Source organism: Ornithorhynchus anatinus, chromosome 3 (assembly GCF_004115215.2).
Source record: "Ornithorhynchus anatinus isolate Pmale09 chromosome 3, mOrnAna1.pri.v4, whole genome shotgun sequence".
NCBI lineage: Eukaryota > Metazoa > Chordata > Mammalia > Monotremata > Ornithorhynchidae > Ornithorhynchus > Ornithorhynchus anatinus.
The window spans coordinates 17,363,928-17,382,262 of record NC_041730.1 but is presented as its reverse complement, the minus strand read 5'-3'; the positions used below and the strand labels follow the sequence as shown (position 1 = coordinate 17,382,262).

At 45.7% G+C, this 18,335-nt stretch overlaps 1 protein-coding gene across 2 annotated transcripts; it reads left to right on the top strand.

The window, feature by feature from the left end:
• The first annotated feature begins 2 nt into the window (after positions 1-2).
• On the top strand, positions 3-8,466 carry SDHAF2 (succinate dehydrogenase complex assembly factor 2). 2 transcript variants are annotated; one of them, XM_029060826.1, is made up of 4 exons: positions 3-293; positions 5,606-5,829; positions 5,959-6,068; positions 7,026-8,466. In XM_029060826.1, exons 1-4 carry the CDS (start codon positions 18-20, stop codon positions 7,154-7,156), a joined length of 741 nt encoding a protein of 246 aa, XP_028916659.1. In that variant the 5' UTR covers positions 3-17; the 3' UTR covers positions 7,157-8,466. The 2 variants fall into 2 exon arrangements, with proteins under 2 accessions (XP_028916659.1, XP_028916660.1); XM_029060827.2 differs by having other exon boundaries at positions 71-183.
• The last annotated feature ends 9,869 nt before the right edge of the window (positions 8,467-18,335 follow it).

Sequence of the window (18,335 nt, the reverse complement as noted above, 5' to 3'; positions counted from 1 at the left end):
GCCCCCCCCTCGCGCCGATGACGTCAGACGCCCCGCCGCTTCCGGCCGACGCACGGGACGCCGCTTCCGCCCGCTCGCCCGCCCGTCCTCCGCCTCGCCTCAGCCCCGCGGCGGGAAGGGACCGGCCGCGACGACATGGCGGCGGCGGCGGCTTCTTCTTCTCCTCCTCTCCTGCTGGGCTGGGTGAGGAGGGCGACCACGGCGCGGGGCCCGCGACGATGAGGACGATGATGCCATTCCCGAAGGGCTTACTCTGGGCCCAGCACTGCGCTAAGCGCTGGGGGAGATTCAAGGTCATCAGGTTGGCCCCCCCTGGGACTCACCGTCGTCATCCCCCTTTGACAGAGGAGGGAAGAATAATAATAATGTTGGCATTTGGGAAGCGCTTACTATGTACCCAGCACTGCGCTAAGCGCTGGGGGAGATTGAAGGTCATCAGGTTGGACCCCCCCCTGGGGCTCACCGTCGTCATCCCTCTTTGACAGATGAGGGAAGATTAATAATAATAATAATGTTGGCATTTGGGAAGCGCTTACTATGTGCCCAGCACTGCGCTAAGCGCTGGGGGAGATAGAAGGCCATCAAGTTGGAACCCCTAGGACTCACCGTCGTCATCCCCCTTTGACAGAGGAGGGAAGAAGAATAATAATGTTGGCATTTGGGAAGCGCTTACTAAGTGCCAAGCACTGTTGTAAGCGCTGGGGGAGATACGAGGTCATCAGGTTGGCCCACCTGGGGCTCACCGTTGTCATCCCCCTTTGACAGATGAGGCAATAATAATAATAATGTTGGCATTTGTGAAGTGCTTACTAGGTGCCAAGCACTGTTGTAAGCGCTGGGGGAGATACGAGGTCATCAGGTTGGCCCACCTGGGGCTCACCGTTGTCATCCCCCTTTGACAGATGAGGGAAGAATAATAATAATGTTGGCATTTGGGAAGCGCTTACTATGTACCCAGCACTGCGCTAAGCGCTGGGGGAGATAGAAGGCCATCAACTTGGACCCCCTGGGGCTCACCGTCGTCATCCCCCTTTGACAGATGAGGGAAGAATAATAATAATGTTGGCATTTGGGAAGCGCTTACTATGTACCCAGCACTGCGCTAAGCGCTGGGGGAGATAGGTCATCAGGTAGGCCCACCTGGGGCTCACCGTCATCATCCCCCTTTGACAGATGAGGGAATAATAATAATAATGTTGGCATTTGTGAAGCGCTTACTATGTGCACAGCACTGTTATAGGCGCTGGGAGAGATACAAGGTCATCAGGTTGGCCCACCGTTGTTATCTCCCTTTGACAGATGAGGGAAGAATAATAATAATGTTGGTATTTGTGAAGTGCTTACTATGTGCCCAGCACTGCTCTAAGCGCTGGGGGAGATACAGGGTCATCAGGTTGGCTCACCTGGGGCTCACCATTGTCACCCCCCTTTGACAGATGAAGGAAGAATAATAATAATGTTGGCATTTGTGAAGTGCTTACTATGTGCCAAGCACTGCTCTAGTCACTGGGAGAGATACAAGGTCATCAGGTTGGCCCACGTGGGATTCACCGTTATCATCCCTCTTTGACAGATGAGGGAAGAATAATAATAATGTTGGTATTTGTGAAGCGCTTACTTTGTGCCCAGCACTGCTCTAAGCCCTGGGGGAGATAGAAAGTCATCAGATTGGCCCACCTGGGGCTCACCGTCTTCATCCCCATTTGACAGATGAGGGAATAATAATAATAATATTGGCTTTTGTGAAGCACTTGCTATGTACCCAGTACTGTTCTAAGCGCTGGGGGAGATAGAAGGTCATCAGATTGGCCCACATGGGGCTCACAGGCTTCATCCCTGTTTGACAGATGAGGGAATAATAATAATGTTGGTATTTGTGAAGCGCTTACTACGTGCCCAGCACTCCTCTAAGTGCCAGGGGAGATACAAGGTCATCAGGTTGGCTCACATGGAGCTCACGGTTGTCATCCCCGTTTGACAGATGAGGAAATAATGATTATAATGTTGGCATTTGTGAAGCGTTTACTATGTGTCCAGCATTGCTCTAAGCGCTGGGGGAGATGCAGGGTCATCAGGTTGGCCCACATGGGGCTCACTGTTGTCATCCCCGTTTGACAGATGAGGGAATAATAATAATAATAATGATGTTGGTATTTTTGAAGCACATACTATGTGCTAAGCGCTGGGGGAGATACAAGGTCATCAGGTTGTCCCACGTGGGGCTCACAGTCTTCATCCCCATTTTACAGAGAAGGTCACTGAAGCACAAGAGAAGTGAAGTGACTTGCCCAGAGTCACACAGCTGACAAGTGGCGGAGTCGGGATTAGAACCCATGATCTCTGACTGACTCCCAAGGCAACTGAGGCCCAGTGAAGGGACTTGTCCAAGGTCACTCAGCTGACAGGCGGCAGAGGCAGAATTAGAACCCACCACTTCTGACTCCCAAGCCTGGGCTCTTTCCACTGACCCTGTTGCTTCTCGTGGCGGCCGGTCTTGGCCCTGTCCCTCCCAGCTGGGCGGTTAGAGAAGCGCTGAGGTTGATACAAGGAGTTTGGGTTGAGCACAGGGCCGATCACACATGGGGCTCACAGTCTTGAGGGTGTCGAGGTAAAGGACTGGGAAAGGTGCTTTCAGCAAGTATGGGATCACCTCTTTCCGCCTTAGGGACTCAAGAGGGAACCTCCCAAGTGCTTAGTAATAATAATAATAATAATGCTGGTGTTCGTTAAGCGCTTACTATGTGCCAAACACCGTTCTAAGTGCTGGGGTAGACACAGGGTAATGAGGTGGTCCCACATGGGGCTCACAGTCTTAATCCCCATTTTACAGATGAGGTCACTGAGGCACAGAGAAGTTAAGTGACTTGCCCAAAGTCACACAGCTGACAAGTGGCAGAGCTGGGATTAGAACACGCGACCTCTGACTCCTAAGCCTGGGCTCTTTCCACTGAGCCACGCTGCTTCTCGTCCTTTGCACACAGTAAGCGCTCAGTAAATATGATTGAATAATAGTGATGGTATCTGTTTAGCGCTTACTATGTGTCAAGCACTGTTCTAAGCAATAGGGTAGATACAAGGTTATCAGGTTGCCCTGTGCGGGGCTCACAGTTGTTAATCCCCCTTTTACAGATGAGGTAACTGAGGCCCAGAGAAGTGAAGTGATTTGTCCAAGGTCACATAGCATTCATGTTGGGGAGCCGGGATTAGAACCCATGACCTTCTGACTCCCAGGCCTGGACTCTTTCCACTAAGCCACGCTGCTTCTTGAATGAATCAATGGAATTTATTGAGCGCTCATTGTGTGGGAAGCAGCGTGGCCTAACAGGAAAGTCACGGGCCAGGGAGTCTCAAATCTACACTATCATGTTCTTTGACCTTGGGTGAGTCCCTTAATTTCACTGTGACTCTGTGGAAAGAGCACAGGCCTGCAAGTCAGAGGACTTGGGTTCTAATCCCATCCCAGCCATTTATCTGCTCTGTGACCATGGGCAAGTCACTTAACTTCTCTGTGCCTCAGCTTTGGGGATTAAATCCTACTTAGATTGTGAGCCCCATGTGGGACAGGAACTGTGTCCAACCTGATTATCCTTAGTACAGTGCCTGGCACATAGTGAGCACTTAACAAAATGCCACTTGGAAAAAAAGAAAAAAATTCAACCTCAGTTTCGTCTTCTGTAAAATGGGGATTCAGTGCCAGGCCTCCCGGCTATTTGAACTGCGAGGCCCAAATAGGACAGGGACCGTGACCGACATGATTATCTTTTGTTTACCCCAGCACTTAGAACAGTGCTTGACACATAGTAAGTGCTTAACGAATACCATCATCAGAGTACTGTACTAAGTGCCCAGGAGGGTATACTACAGTAGAGTTGGTAGACAAACCCCTGTCCACATCGTATTTATTGAGCGCTTACTGTGTGCACAGTAATGTATTAAGCACTGGGGAGAGTACAAAATAACAGTAAACAGACATTCCCTGCCCACGGTGAGAGAAAGAGGTATTTGTTCATTCAATCGTATTTACTGAGCACTTACTGTGTGCAGAGCACTGTATTAAGCGCTTGGAATGTACAGTTCGGCAACTGTAGAAATAATCCCTGCCCAACAACGGGCTCACAGTCTAAAAGGGGGAGACAGTAAAACGTAGTAAGCGCTTAAATACCATAATTATTATTATTATTACACGATGATCTGGTCAGACACAGTCCCTGTTCCACACGGGACTCCCAGCATAACGGGGAGGAAGAACACTTGGCTAATCTCCATTTGACAGATGAGGCCCAGAGAAGTGAAGAGACTTGCCCAAAGGTCACACAGCAGGCAAGTGGCAGAGGCAGGATTGGAACCTACAGCCTCGGACTTCCAGCTCTGTGCTTTTTTTAATTGTCCATTTCTAGAGAAAGGAGTGACTTTAGAGCACATTGCACAGAGTGGACACATAGAGGTGAGATAACAGCTCTATGTCAGAGAGACTGGTAAGTGATGGAAATGTCTAAGGCATTAACAAGAGTTAATAACAAAGGGAAGGTAAAGGTGACTAGTTTTCTTAGGGAATGGACGTCTCTCCTGACCAGGGGAAAGTGAGGATAAGAGTTGGAAGAAATGGGGAGAGAATTGAAGCTGGGATAAGAGAACTCAGGTGGTGAAGACCCTCTAGACTGTAAGCTACTTGAGGGCAGGGAAGGTGTCTGCCAAATCTGTTAGGTCGTACTCTCCCAAGGACTTAGAACAGTGCTCTGCACAGAGCAAGTGCTCATAGATATGATTGATTAGTAGTGGCCCCACACAAGTGGTGCTAGAAGTCATAGGAGTCCTGCTGTCACAAGCCAAGTGGCAACCTTCAACCGTCCCGGGGCTGGCTTCCGACGCAGACTGGCCTAGCAAGTTTCAGGGATTCCTTGTACTAGACCATTAGTGTCCAGTTAAAGTTCCAGTCATGCCTCACTGGTCTGGTGCCACTAGAACCTCTTGCTGTCACTCCTGCCCAGGCCTTTTAGTACCACCGGTGGAAAGCAGCGTGGCCGAGTGGATAGAACATGGGCCCGGGAGTCAGAATGACCTGGGTTTTAATCACAGTGCCGCCGCTTGTCTGCTCTGTGACCTCAGGCAAGTAGCTTAACTTCTCTATGCCTCAGTTACCTCATCTGTAAAATAGGGATTAAGATTACCTTCTATCTACCCCAGCGCTTAGGATGGCGCCCGGCACATCGTAAGCACTTAAGTACCATTTTTTTTAAAAAGTAGCCAAAGCAGGTGGGAGAGTGATTGCACAAATAGGGATATTAGGGGAGGGGGAGCAGTTTTAAACATTTTCACTTATGCCAACCCATGCTCTTATTCATTCCATAGTATTTATTGAGCGCTTACTATGTGCAGAGCACTGTACTAAGCACTTGGAATGTACAAATCGGTAACAGATAGAGACAGTCCCTGCCCTTTGACCCCGGCTTACAGTCTAATCGGGGGAGACGGACAGACAAGAACTATAGCAATAAATAGAATCAACCTATGTATGACCAGGGTGTGTTCCTGAAACCATGGGATTTTTCTTGGTTATCCACGGATTTAAAATGGGTTTGACTCAGTGCGACTTTATTTGTTACAGCTCTATGCCTTGTCCAGACAGGCTCTTGTGCCTGCCTTCTTCCGAGGTCCGCCACCCAGACGTTCCTATCGGGGCAGCAGCCCAGCAGATTCCCAGAAGGACATGCTTGAAATCCCTTTACCCCCATGGCAGGAGCGAACCGACGAGTCACTGGAGACCAAGCGAGCCCGCTTGCTCTATGAGAGCAGAAAGAGGGGCATGTTGGAAAACTGCATCCTGCTCAGGTAGACTTTGTTCCCCTCATCCACTTTAGTTCAGAATGAGTGGGTACCCTCCTCTTCTCTCGCCAGAGAACTCCTCCTTTCCCCATGACCCCATCATTCATCCATTTTTCCTGTCCTTTCCTCATTTAGCCTCTTCGCCAAGGAAAATCTGCAGCACATGACAGAGAGACAACTGAACCTCTATGACCGCCTGATCAATGAGCCCAGTAATGACTGGGATATTTATTACTGGGCAACAGGTATTGTGGGGTGGTGGGTAACCCTGGGGCGGGAGTCCCATGGAGCTGATTTTAGTCTGCTGGTTTTTTTGACCAGAGAGAATTTTTCTCATTGCTATTATTGTTGGGCCCATAAAACACTCAACCATTCTTCCCCTCGGAGGGTAGGATTGATTCTGGCTTTGCAATATGATTTTTTAAAAATTGAATTTTAATCACGTCTATGTAGTGAGCCCTTACTGTGTGCAGAGCACTGTTCTAAGCTCTTGAGAGTAAATGCCGAAAGACACAAGAGTTAGGGTTTGAACAAGGGCCTCTTTGAGGGTCATCCGTAATCTTGTCATGTAAAGCTAAAGTCCGGCGACCCTCTCCTTCAGTCTGCCCTGCCCCACGCAGGCCAATATTCAAGGCTTGGGTGGGGTTTGAACAGGGGAAGCCCTGGGGGTCCCTTTCCCAGCATTCTCTCAGACCTATAGTTCCATTCAGGCTCCTCCTTCCCTTGGGATTTCGAGGTATCTGTGGATCCGACCAGGAGTGTAGCAAAGTTAGGATGGGCCGGGGGCCAACAGGGGTGCTGTTTGGTCAGCTGCCCTGGGCTCCTTTGATGAGATTGGATTCTGGGTTTGGGCCCAGTTGGCCCAACGGTTAAAGCATTTCTGGCTGTACGAATTAAAGTGTGTCAAGAGGATTGTGTGCTTCCTTTTTATCTCTGGCACTGGTCGAGATAAAAGACGGGCCACGGGTCTGCTCCCCACTCCGAGTATGGGGCGGGGTGGAAGGAATGATGGTGAGTTGGGTTGAGCCTGCTGTAGGGAGAGAGTAGAGAGATTTCCCAGGCTCTTAGAGCCCCGTATGCCCAATGGTAACTGTAAAGCCAAAGTCTTAATTGCAGCTGCCCAGTTCAGATCACCAAGGCACCTTGGAGAAATGAGTCGAGTACTACATCACATTCTCTCTGTTCTCTGCCTCTCCTTCTAGAAGCTAAGCCTGCCCCAGAGATATTTGAAAACGAAGTCATGGACCTGCTAAGGGACTTCGCCAAGAACAAAAACAAGGAGCAGAGACTGCGGGCCCCAGATCTGGAGTACCTCTTTGAAAAGTCACACTGAGCTCCCTTAGGGGCATGTCAACGTAGCCACTGGACCTCGAGGGCTTCCCAGCGGACCCTCGTCGTGGTTCATTGCTCCTCGTAGGCATTACTCTCTGGCTCAGTTCCATTCACCCAGACAACCATCAGACAGTCCTCCCAGTTGGAAGTCCCATTTCCCAGAGCGTGACACTAAAAGTGAAGTGTGGTTCCTTATAAAATGATTCCTTGTGTCTTACCTCCCAAAGTCTCGGTGGTGGTTTGTCATGGAGTCCATTTCCGGACTTGGTTTCTTTCTCCAGCGGCGCCTCTGAGTCACTGGAGGGCAGTCCCAACAAGAAGGAGTGAAACAAACTCAGCAAGTTGATAGGAGAGAGGCCCCAAAGTAAGTGTCCTGCAAATCAGAGGTGGAACTAGGGAGAAAATCAGTTGAAAAGCATATGCTCCTGGAAAATAATTCCCATCCCATCCAAGGGTCTGTTTTAATGGAATTCCCATCTCTAGTCTTGAAGAAAGGCAGAACTAAGTGTCCAGGCCTGAAGAACCTTATAAAGAGATCATAGAATAGAGGCCAAAGCTGAGGGTGAAAGTCAGTCTGGATCCACTAATCCAAATACTCAGTTGGGGGTATTGAACTGAGTTTCTGGCTACCTAACCGATGAGCAAGATGGCTTTTTTGCAAAGGAGCTGAGATGCTGGACTTAAGTTAGTGTGCAAATCCCGGCCTATGTTAGCGTCCTGCCTCCCAGAATTCATTTCCTGTGGCTGCTGCATTTCGCTTAAACATTTGGATGTGATATCAGAAACGTTTCGGCTCTGTTGCTGAAAATTTTTCCATATTTTGAGCAGTTTGGCCTGAAAGTTATGATGGCAATTTCAATTAACAGTGTAATTTGTATGACAAATTATATCTTAGCTGAATGGCACTGAAGGGCCCAGGAAATTCGGGTCATTATAAACCAGTGTTCCTATTATTAAATTAGGCTAAATAACATGGAATTTCCTGGAATCTAACAGTATCTGATGTTGTATAGCAAATTTATCAAGTTAAGCGGGAACATTATACCAAATTTCAGCTTGATCTTGAGAAGTAATAATCTGCGTATTGCTAGGCTGCTGTTAGCTGGTTCTAGGAAAATATGAATATACATCAAAAGAGCATTAAATAAAGCAGACTTTCCCATAGGAAATAATGTAAGGTATATTAACGCATTTCCCAGAACCAAAACATTTACCTAAACAGTATAAGTTTTTAAAAACTGCTTAAAAGCCCAATTTAGTTACATGATCAAATAGCAATGTAATCATGTACCAATAAAATATTTTGAAGTAGTTTTTTTGTGTGTACATATGTTAGTATCAGTCAATCTATCCATGGTACGTAATGAGTACTTCAATTTTGAGCACTTACTGTGTGCAAAGCACTGTGCTAGTACTAGTTACCTGGTTACCTAGTTAGTAGTTACCTGGGGGAGAACAATAAAGTAGAGGTGATAGATGTGTTCCCTGCCCCTAAGGAGCTCACCATATAGAGGGGGAATCAGACATTAAAATTAATTATTATTAAGTGCTTTAGGGCTGGGGATGGAGTGAATATCAAATGCTTAAGGGTTACTGATCCAGGGGCATAAATGGCACAGAGGAGAGAATAAATAGGAGAAATGAGGGCCTTATTGGGGATGGCCTCTTGGAGATATGATTTTAGAAGGGCTTTGAGAGTGGTCTGTTGGATATGAGGGAAAGGAGTTCTAGGCCAGAAAGAGGACACTGACAAGAGGTCAGTTGCAAGCCAGTAGGGCAATGAGTAGGTTGGCATTAGAGGCGTGAGATGTGTAGGTTGAGATGTAGTAGGAGATTGGTGAGGAAATTTAGGCAGGAGAGTAAGCAATTGAGTGCCTTAAAGCCAGTGGTAAGGAGTTTCTATTTGGTGTGGTGAATGGGCAGCCATTGGAAGTTTTTGGGGAGTGGGGAGAGATGGACTGAACAAATTTTTGAGGAAAATGATCTGGGCAGCAAAGTGAATTATGTATCGGCTAGGGGAGAGACAAGAGACCGGGAGGTCAGCGAGGAGGCTGATGCAGTGGTCCAAGTGGGATCTGATAACTACTTGGATCAGCACGGTAGCAGTTTGGATGGAAAAGAAGAGGTGGATCTTAGCAATGTGGCGAAGGAAGAACTGACAGGATGTGGGGTAGATTGAATAGGTTGAATGAGAGACATGAGTCCAGGATAATGCCAAGATTGCAGGCGGGTGAGACAGAGAGGATGGAGGTGTTGTCTACGGCAATTGGAAAGTTGGAGGGAGGGCTGGGTTTGAGTAGGAAGAGGAAGAGTTCTGTTTTGGACATGATAAGTTTGAGGTGTTAGCGGGACATCCAAGTAGAAATGTACAGAAGATAGGAGGAAATGTGAGACTGCAGAGGAGAGAGGTTAGGGCAGGAGAGGTAGATTTGGGAATCATCGTTGGTAGTAGAGGTGGGAACAAATAATTCTCTAAGGGGGTGGGTGAAGATGGGAAATAGAAGGGCACCCAGATTTGAGCTTTGAGGGACCCCCCCACAGGGGGTGGAAGGCTAAAGAGGAGTCAGCAAAAGACACGGAGGAGGGTGGGAAGGATAAGTACAGTACTTTGTGCTAACACTACGGTTGTTAAATAAATCTGCCATTATATCTGCTAACTTGATATGGGCTATAATCACTTTATTGAAGTCAATCAAAATACTTCAAAAGAAAGGGAAGTGCTTAAGACAAGCTTAATTTTCCATTGTAATCTTCAAGTGAGAGAGTGCTGTCAGTAATACAGGCATTAAAATTCAATAGCAGCTATGGAGAAAATAGGAAAAGAGGAGGGGACAATTGCAACTTTTAAAAATTCATTTTTCACTAGAAACTGGTAAGTACAAATTGTTCGGCATCAGGTGTCAAAAAATTCAAGGAAAACAAATGAAGTTGACTTCAAGTTCTAGCCATTATAAGGTTTTTGTTGTTCTTCCATAATATTCCTGTATGTCACCTTGTGTGATAGAAATCGTCTACTATTTCAACTGTTTTTGAACCATTTTCCCTTCAACTGTTTATCTTTCATTAAAAGCAGAAACAGCGTGGCCTACTGAAAGAGCAATGGCCTGGGAGTCAGAGGACTTGACTTCTAATCCCGGCTCGACCGCTTTTCTGCTGTGTGATCTTGGGCAAGTTACTTTGCTGTGCCTCAGTTACCTCATCTATAAAATGGGGATTCAATACCTGTTCTCCCTCCTACTTAGACTGAGAGCCCCATGTGGGACCTGATTATCCTGTATCTACTCCAGTGCTTAGTACAATGCTTGACACATAGTAAGCACTTAAGTACAAGAATTATAATCATCATTTATATTATTACTACTACTGAAAACACTAATAATAAACTTAATGCAACTTAATTTGGGGATAACCCTTAGAGCCACTTGGGTTCTCAAAAACACTGACACTTAGAGACGCTGACATGGGTTCCCGGCAACCAACAGCTCAGAACCAATGAGAAAACATTTCCCATCCCCTTCCCTTCATATCCTGGGAGGAGGCCCAAGTACTTCCAAAGAGCTATTCACCTCTTGGAATCTGTGACTTCATCACCTCTGAAAATTAACAACCATTCTGTCACTGGGGCTGGCCATGATCAGTCTTTGTCTTAACTTTATCTCTCCAAACATTGACTTTTGTGGCTGGTCATCCAGCAGAGCCTATAGAAGTGGAGGTCAGACCAGCTCAGAGAATCATTGCAGATCTGAGATGAAACAGACCCTGGAGTTGGGAGCTCTGATGTAAAAGCTGTAATAATATGGGATGAGAAGTGAGATGAGGTCTGTGAAAAAGATGCAAAGCAGACCAGTAGAGTTCATTCATGAAATTCATTCAATCATATTTACTGAACACTAACTGTATGCAGAGAACTGTACTAAGCACTTGGGAGAGTACAATATAAAAATAAACAGACACATTCCCGTCCACAAGAGCTTACAGTCTAGAGAGGGAGACAGACATAAATCGATAAATCATAGATATGTACATATGTGCTGTGGGGCTGGGATGGGGGGACGAATCAAGGCAGCAAGTCAGAGTGACGCAGGAGGGAGAGGGAGAAGAGAAAAGGAGGGCTTAGGGAAGGCCTCTTGGAGGAGATGTGCCTTGAGTAAGGCTTTGAAGGCAGGGAGAGAGTAATTGTCGGATTTGAGGAGGACGGATGTTCCAGGCCAGGGGTAGGATGTGGGCAAGAGGTTGGCGGTGAGATAGGCGAGATGAAGGTACAGTGGAAGTCCCTTCATGCTAAGAGAGCACCCTTTCTTTTACAATATTTTTCAAATACATTGAAATAATTTAATACATAGAGCTTTTATACTGCATATCCTTGTTCTGTGGTTATATACCCGATCAATTTGTTGGGAGGAAGTATGTACTGTTACCCTACCCTTGAAATCTTTGGCTCATCACTCCTTCATATATTATGTTCACAGGTGAGTTCCATGATCTTTTCCGAAAGGGTAAAATTACTTTTGGAAGTGAAAGATGACATCGCAATCTTGGTGGGAGGTGCTTTGTAAACAACGCTTCCCTTTTATTAGGCATTAAATAAAAGTAGGGCAACCTTAGTGATGTTTTTATTAGCACATATTAAGTGGCAGCCACATACTTAAGGAGCAGAGCCAAACACAAGCTTGCCCCTTTCACTTTGAGTAATCATTGTTCATTAGCCTTGTTCTCATGCTCTCCACGCAGTTTCAATTTTTTTTGCCTGTTAATTATATGAATACAGTTTAAGTGAAAGTGTTGGTCACCTGCTTGAAATGCAGCCCAAGTCGGTGAAGTCTGTTCTCTTCCTCTTATCAGATCTTTAGTCATTTTAGTTTTCATTTCAGGCCAGGGAACTGTCTAAACAGCATCCTCCAGGAAAGACCCACCCCATCCCATGATTATCAATGGCCTAACAGTTTAAAGAACAGCATTTGGGGGACTAGCTAGGCACTGCTGGTCTAGGGACTGGTTTGAGACCTGGTGGTTTTGCAATGGGCTGATTTTTGGTCCAGAGAATTCCCCAAGGGGTTGTGGTTTTGGGGGGGAAGCAGCCTGACTTTCATTCATTCAATTGCATTTATTGAGCGCTTACTATGTGTTGAGCACTGTACTAAGCCCTTGGAATGTACAATTAGGTAACAGTGACAGTCCCTGTTACTGTTTTAGGCTCACAGTCTAAAAGGGGGAGACAGCAAAACAAAACAAGTAGGCATCAATACCATCAAGATCAAATAGAATCCTAGATATACACACATCATTAATAAAACAGAGTAATAAATAATATATACAAATCTACACAAGTGCTGTGGGGAGGGGAAAGGGGTAGAGCAGAGGGAGGAAGTAGGGGGAATGGGGAGGAGAAGAGGGGCAGAGGGAAAGGGAGGGCTCAGACTGGGAAGGTCTCCTGGAGGAGGTGAGCTCTCAGTGGGGCTTTGAAGAGGGGAAGAGAGTTAGTTTGACTTAGTGGATAGAGCACAGGTCTGAATGTCAGAAGGTCATGGATTCTAACCCCAGCTCTGTGACTTGTCTGCTTTGTGACCTTGGGCAAGTCACCTAACTTCTCTGTGGCTCAGTTCCCTCCCCTGTAAAATGGGGATTGAGATCTTGAGCCCCACATGGAACAGGGACTGTGTTCAACCCCATTTGTATCCACCCCAATGCTTAGTACAGTGCCTGGCACATAGTAAGCACTTAATAAATATCATAATTATCATTATTATTACTAAGCACTTGGGAGACATTCCCTGCTCATAATGAGCTTACCATCTAGAGGAGACAGACATTAATATCAATGAATAAAATTATAGATGTTTACATAAGTGCTGAGGGGCTTCGAGGGGTAATGAATTAAGGTAGCACAGAAGGGAGTGGGAGATGGGGAAAGAAGGGCTTAGGGAAGGTCTCTTGAGGAAGATGTGCCTTCAATAAGGCTTTGAAGGTGAGGAGAGTAATTGTCTATTGGATATGAGGAGGGAGGGTGTTCTAGGCCAGAGGCAGGACGTAAAAGGGCCCCTAATACATTTTGCTTTCTAGGTCCTTCTAAGAACTCTCTCTGTCCTTCCTTTCCCTCCTAATTCTATGTTCTTTGACCTCTACGATACATCGCAAGAGCTGTCTTGGCTTTGATATTTCATGCATAGACAGGCCTGGTATTTACTGTTGGGGTGAGTGGAACTTCTGGGCTGGATCAGGTTTCCTCTCGCGTACATGATGGGTGGCTCTAACACCAAGGTGATGGATTTAGTGATGGGTTCTGTACAGCAGAGAGGGTAGCTCCTTTGGTGTTCTCCTCAAGCCTAGTATGTTACCACAAATAAAACATCAAACCGGGAACCTCAGTGGGAAAACGGGCAAGTGTTTTTGTGAAAGGGAATTTTCAGGGAAAAATCCAATTTTGGTGCAAATCCAGATGGGGCCCCCTTAATGATAATTGCAAAATGTATCCTGCAATCAAGATCAGTGCCTTTGGGAGCTATTGAACACTAGTCCTTACTGAGTTCAGCCTAGGAAAGAGCTCTGCTCAGGCCAGGATCCGGGGTCTGGAAAGGATTGTAGGGGTTAGAGTTAGGGCTAATAGAGCTCACACCCATTAGGCATAACCAAACAGAGAGTGGCTTACCCCGATTTTTACTAGAGTTGAGGTTCAGTAAGGCCAAGGGCACAGCTTCCTAATTTCCCCTAGCTCAGGCAGTAAGCAGTGTCAGAACTTACTGCAAGCAAGGTAGACTCATGTGGAATGCTCTCCTTTCATGTGGCTTCCTCTCCTGTGGGGCAGACAGTGAAGCCAAACCAGGGGGGAGGATTTATCGCACCCATTCCCTGACCTTTCCCTGACTGCCTAGTCCAGCAGAGGGTAGGAGGGGAAGTGGGAGTTGCCATTCCACAACACCAACCTTGGCTCTCAGACTCAGACCTAACAGCCAGAGTAGACACCACTTCAAGAACCCTGATATCAGTTTGCATGGAGGCGGGGAATGTGTCTGTTTATTACTGAATTGTACTCTCCCAACTCCTTAGTACAGTGCTCCTCACACAGTAAGCGCTCAATAAATATAATACTTAATAATAACTTAATAAATATGATTGAATGAATGAATGTCTGACAGAGAGGGCACTTTTTTAAATGGCATTTGTTAAGTGCCTTCGTGTCAAACGCTGTTCTAAAAGCCGGGGAAGGTACAAGTTAATGTCGGCCACAGTGCCTGTCCCACTTGGGGCTCACGTGGCTCAGTGGAAAGAGCACGGGCTTGGGAGTCAGAGGTCATGGGTTCTAATCCCGGTTCTGCCACTTGTCAGCTGTGTGACTTTGGGCAAGTCACTTAACTTCTCTGGGCCTCAGTTACCTCATCTGTAAAATGGGGATTGACTGTGAGCCCCACGTGGGACAGCCTCATTACCCTGTGTCTATTCCAATGTTTAGAACAGTGTTTGGCACATAGTAAGCGCTTAACAAATACCAACATTATTATTATTATTTCATATTTAGCGTTCTTCTCTGGGCCACATTTCTGGCTTCCCTATCCCCAATCCCTATCCCTCCATTTTACTGCTACCCTGATGACCAGTGGACAGTCCCAGGGTCTAGGCAAGTAGGTGAAAGGGTGAGACCAAAGGCAGTAGCTGTCAATCAGCCAAGCACCTTGGCCAATAAAGAGTCCCCCAAAAGGGCATTCTGTCTACGCAGCAGCAGCGTGGCCTAGTGAACAGAACACAAGTGGGAGCCAGGAGATCTGACTACTAATTACGGCTCTTCCGCTTGCCTACTCTGTGACTTTGGTCAAGTCACTTAATTTCCCTCTGCCTTAACTTTATCAACTGTAACACGGAGATTAAATACCTATTTTATCTCCCCCTTACACTGTGGGTAAGGGACTGTGTCGGATCTGATGTATTATATGTACTCCAGAGCTTGTACAATGATTGGCACATAATAGACACTCGATACCACAATTATTATTATGACCTCAACCTATCATTTTCAGTCTTAATACTTAATCTCTTTTTTGGAAAAAAAAAATAGGTATGTGCCAGACACTGTACTAAGCGCTGGGGTAGATACAAACTAATCAGGTTGGACACATTCTATGTCCCACATGGGGCTCACAATCTTAATCCCCATTTTACAGATGAAGTAACTGACGCACAGAGAAGTTGAGTGACTTGCCCAAGGTCACACCGCAGAGAAATGGCAAAGCCAGGATTAGAACCCAGGTTCTTCAGGCTCTTGGGTCTGTGCTCAAACCACTTAATTGCAGCCAACCAGCATGGCCAAGTGGAAAGAGCACTGGTCTGGGAGTCAGAGGACCTGGATTCTAATCCACCATCTGCCTGCTGTATGACCTGGGCCTACTCAACTTATCCTGTGCCTCAGTTTCCTCATCTGTAAAATGGAACAAAATACCCGATGTCTGTCCCCCTTATACTTTGAGACTGTGAACAATCCAATTATCTTATACCTACTCCAGTGCTTAGTACGGTGCTTGGCACATAGTAAGTAGCAAATACCACAATTATTATAAGGCACTAGAACAACTCTCTATTTTAGTTGATTCATTAGTGAGGTACAAATTAAGATCATTAAAATACAGATAGAGTCTAAGAACCATTTTTTCAATCTGCCAGCAGGTTTGCCCCATGGACATTTGCCATGAAAGATGCCTGCAGAGAAAGTTCAACAGGGGTCAGTACAGCCAGCACAGAAACTGGCAAATGATCTTGCCATCAGAGTTAATCAATCATATTTATTAAGTACTTACTGTGTGCACAGCACTCTACTAAATGCTTGAGAGACTGGTAATTATATTCCCTGCTCACCACAAGCTTAGAATCTAGAGAGGAAGAGAGATGGTAATATAAATTAAAATAAATTAAATTACAGATATGTACATAAGCACTTAGGAGAGTACATTATAACAGAGTTGGTAGACACGTTTCCTGCCCACAACAAACTTAGGGTCTAGAGGGGAAGACATTAATAAAAATAAATTATGGCTGTGTACATAAAAGCTGTGGGGCTGAGGGAGGGGTGACTAAAGGAAGCAAATTCAAGTGCAAGAGCAGTGTAGAAGGGAGTGGGAGAAGAGAATTGAGAACAGGCAGGCCTCCTTCAACAAATAATTGTGTACCTGCAGCTATCCCAAAATTGCATGGTGTCAGTCATCGTTTCTCTGATATATAAGCGGCGATGAACATGGTTCAAAGACAAAAGAGCACCCGGCTTCAGTCAAATTGAATCAAATTCAAGATTGATGTGGGAAACCCAGAGGCTTATTTCCAACATTGTCTTGACACATCTCTCAATAGTTTCTAGCTTATTGACACGGCTCTTGGAACCGTGAAACAGAGAAGTAGCATGGCCTGCTGAAAAGTGTGAGGACCTGGGAGTCAGAAGACATGGGTTCCACTCCTGGCTCTGCCCTTTACCTGCTGGGTGACCTTGGAGAAGTCACTTCACTTCTCTGAGCCTTAAATAGCTGTTCTCCCCTTAACTCTGTCTATCCCCATGTGGACTTGTCATGGGCAGGGAATATGTCTGTTTATTGTTATATTGTATACTCTTCCAAGCGCTTAGTACAGTGCTTAGCACATAGTAAGTGCTCAATAAATATGATTGCATGAGTGAAATGAACAAGGACTGTGACGGATCTGTATCCGATTACACTATATCACCTACCCTAACATACAATATGTGTTTAACAAAGATAACAATTATTATTAACAAAGAATAACTCAGGTTCAGCTTCCAGTAAATACTAACAGTGTTGCAGTTGATTCCCTGTGCAGTGCTAACGAGCATTAGCAAAACCGTGTTGCCAAGGCAATCCTATGATTCTACTTGAAATAAGCTTTTGAAGCAAACATTCCAGCAGAGCTTCATCTTGTTATAATGAATTCACGGAAGCATTACGGCCCTCCGTTCTTCCATTGCTTTCAGTCCAAATTTCCCTCTAAATCCCTCTAAATCATCCCGTTCTAGGCTGGAAAGTCCATGATAGTCTTAACACTAGAACGTTACGATGATGAAAATGAGTAGAATCACCTTGGGTACATATTAAGTTTACCATGTAAGTTCTTCTTTGATGTAGAAGAGAAGCAGCTTGGCCTAGTGGAAAGAGCACAGGCCTGGGAGTCAGAGGACCTGGGTTCTAACACCTGCTCGGCCAATTGTTTGCTGCGTGGACAAATTCACTTCACTTCTCTGTGCCTCAGTTTCCTCAACTGTAAAATGGGGATCAAATGCCTGCTCTCCCTACTACTTAGACTATGAGCCCCATATGGGACAGGGACTGCTTCACCCGATTGATTTGTATCTACCCCAGCATTTAAAACAGTTTGACACACAGTAAATGTCTAACAAATATAATAGCAATAATAAAAAATAATAATAGGGCAATGCATCTTGTTGGGTGACCTAGGGCAAGAAACTTAATTTCTCTGTGCTTCAGTATCCTCAGCTATTCTCCCACATGGGCTGTGGGACAAGGAGGGTGTCTAAGCTGATTATTCTGCATCTACTTAAATGTTTGGAACAGTGCTTGGCACATAGTAAGTGCTCAACAAATACCACAATTACTGAAAAGTTCATTTTCCATTAAAATTTGCTCTGAAGCTCTAAATGTTGTTTTGGTTCTCTGTTCTTGATCTAATCGGCAATACCACCTGAGTGCGACCTTCCAAAAACCCTGAACAGCCCCACCAGCACGGCTTCTTGGGAAAACCCCCCTCCTAATATTGAAAAGAGCTTCTGTCTCTAAATGCATTTAAGTTCATAAGGTCAAATATTTAAAGGTGGTACTATAGAAAAGGATTGGAGAAAATGCAAGAGGAATAACTTATACAGAAACTAGTCCTGGATCTACCACTTGTCTGCTGTGTGATCTTGGACAAGTCACTTAACTTCTCTGTGCCACAGTTACCTCATCTGGAAAATTGGGATTAAGACTGTGAGCCCCATGTGGGATGAGGACTGTGTCCAAACTGATTACCTTGAATCTACCACAGCGCTTGATACTGTGCCTGGCACATAGTAAATGCTTAACAAATACCATAAAAAAACCCCAAAACACACGCAATGTAACACCAATATCCCTGAAGTATGTGGTTGCCTCCATTCTCTGCCTCCCCGACATGACAAAAGCCAGTCTTCCAGACAC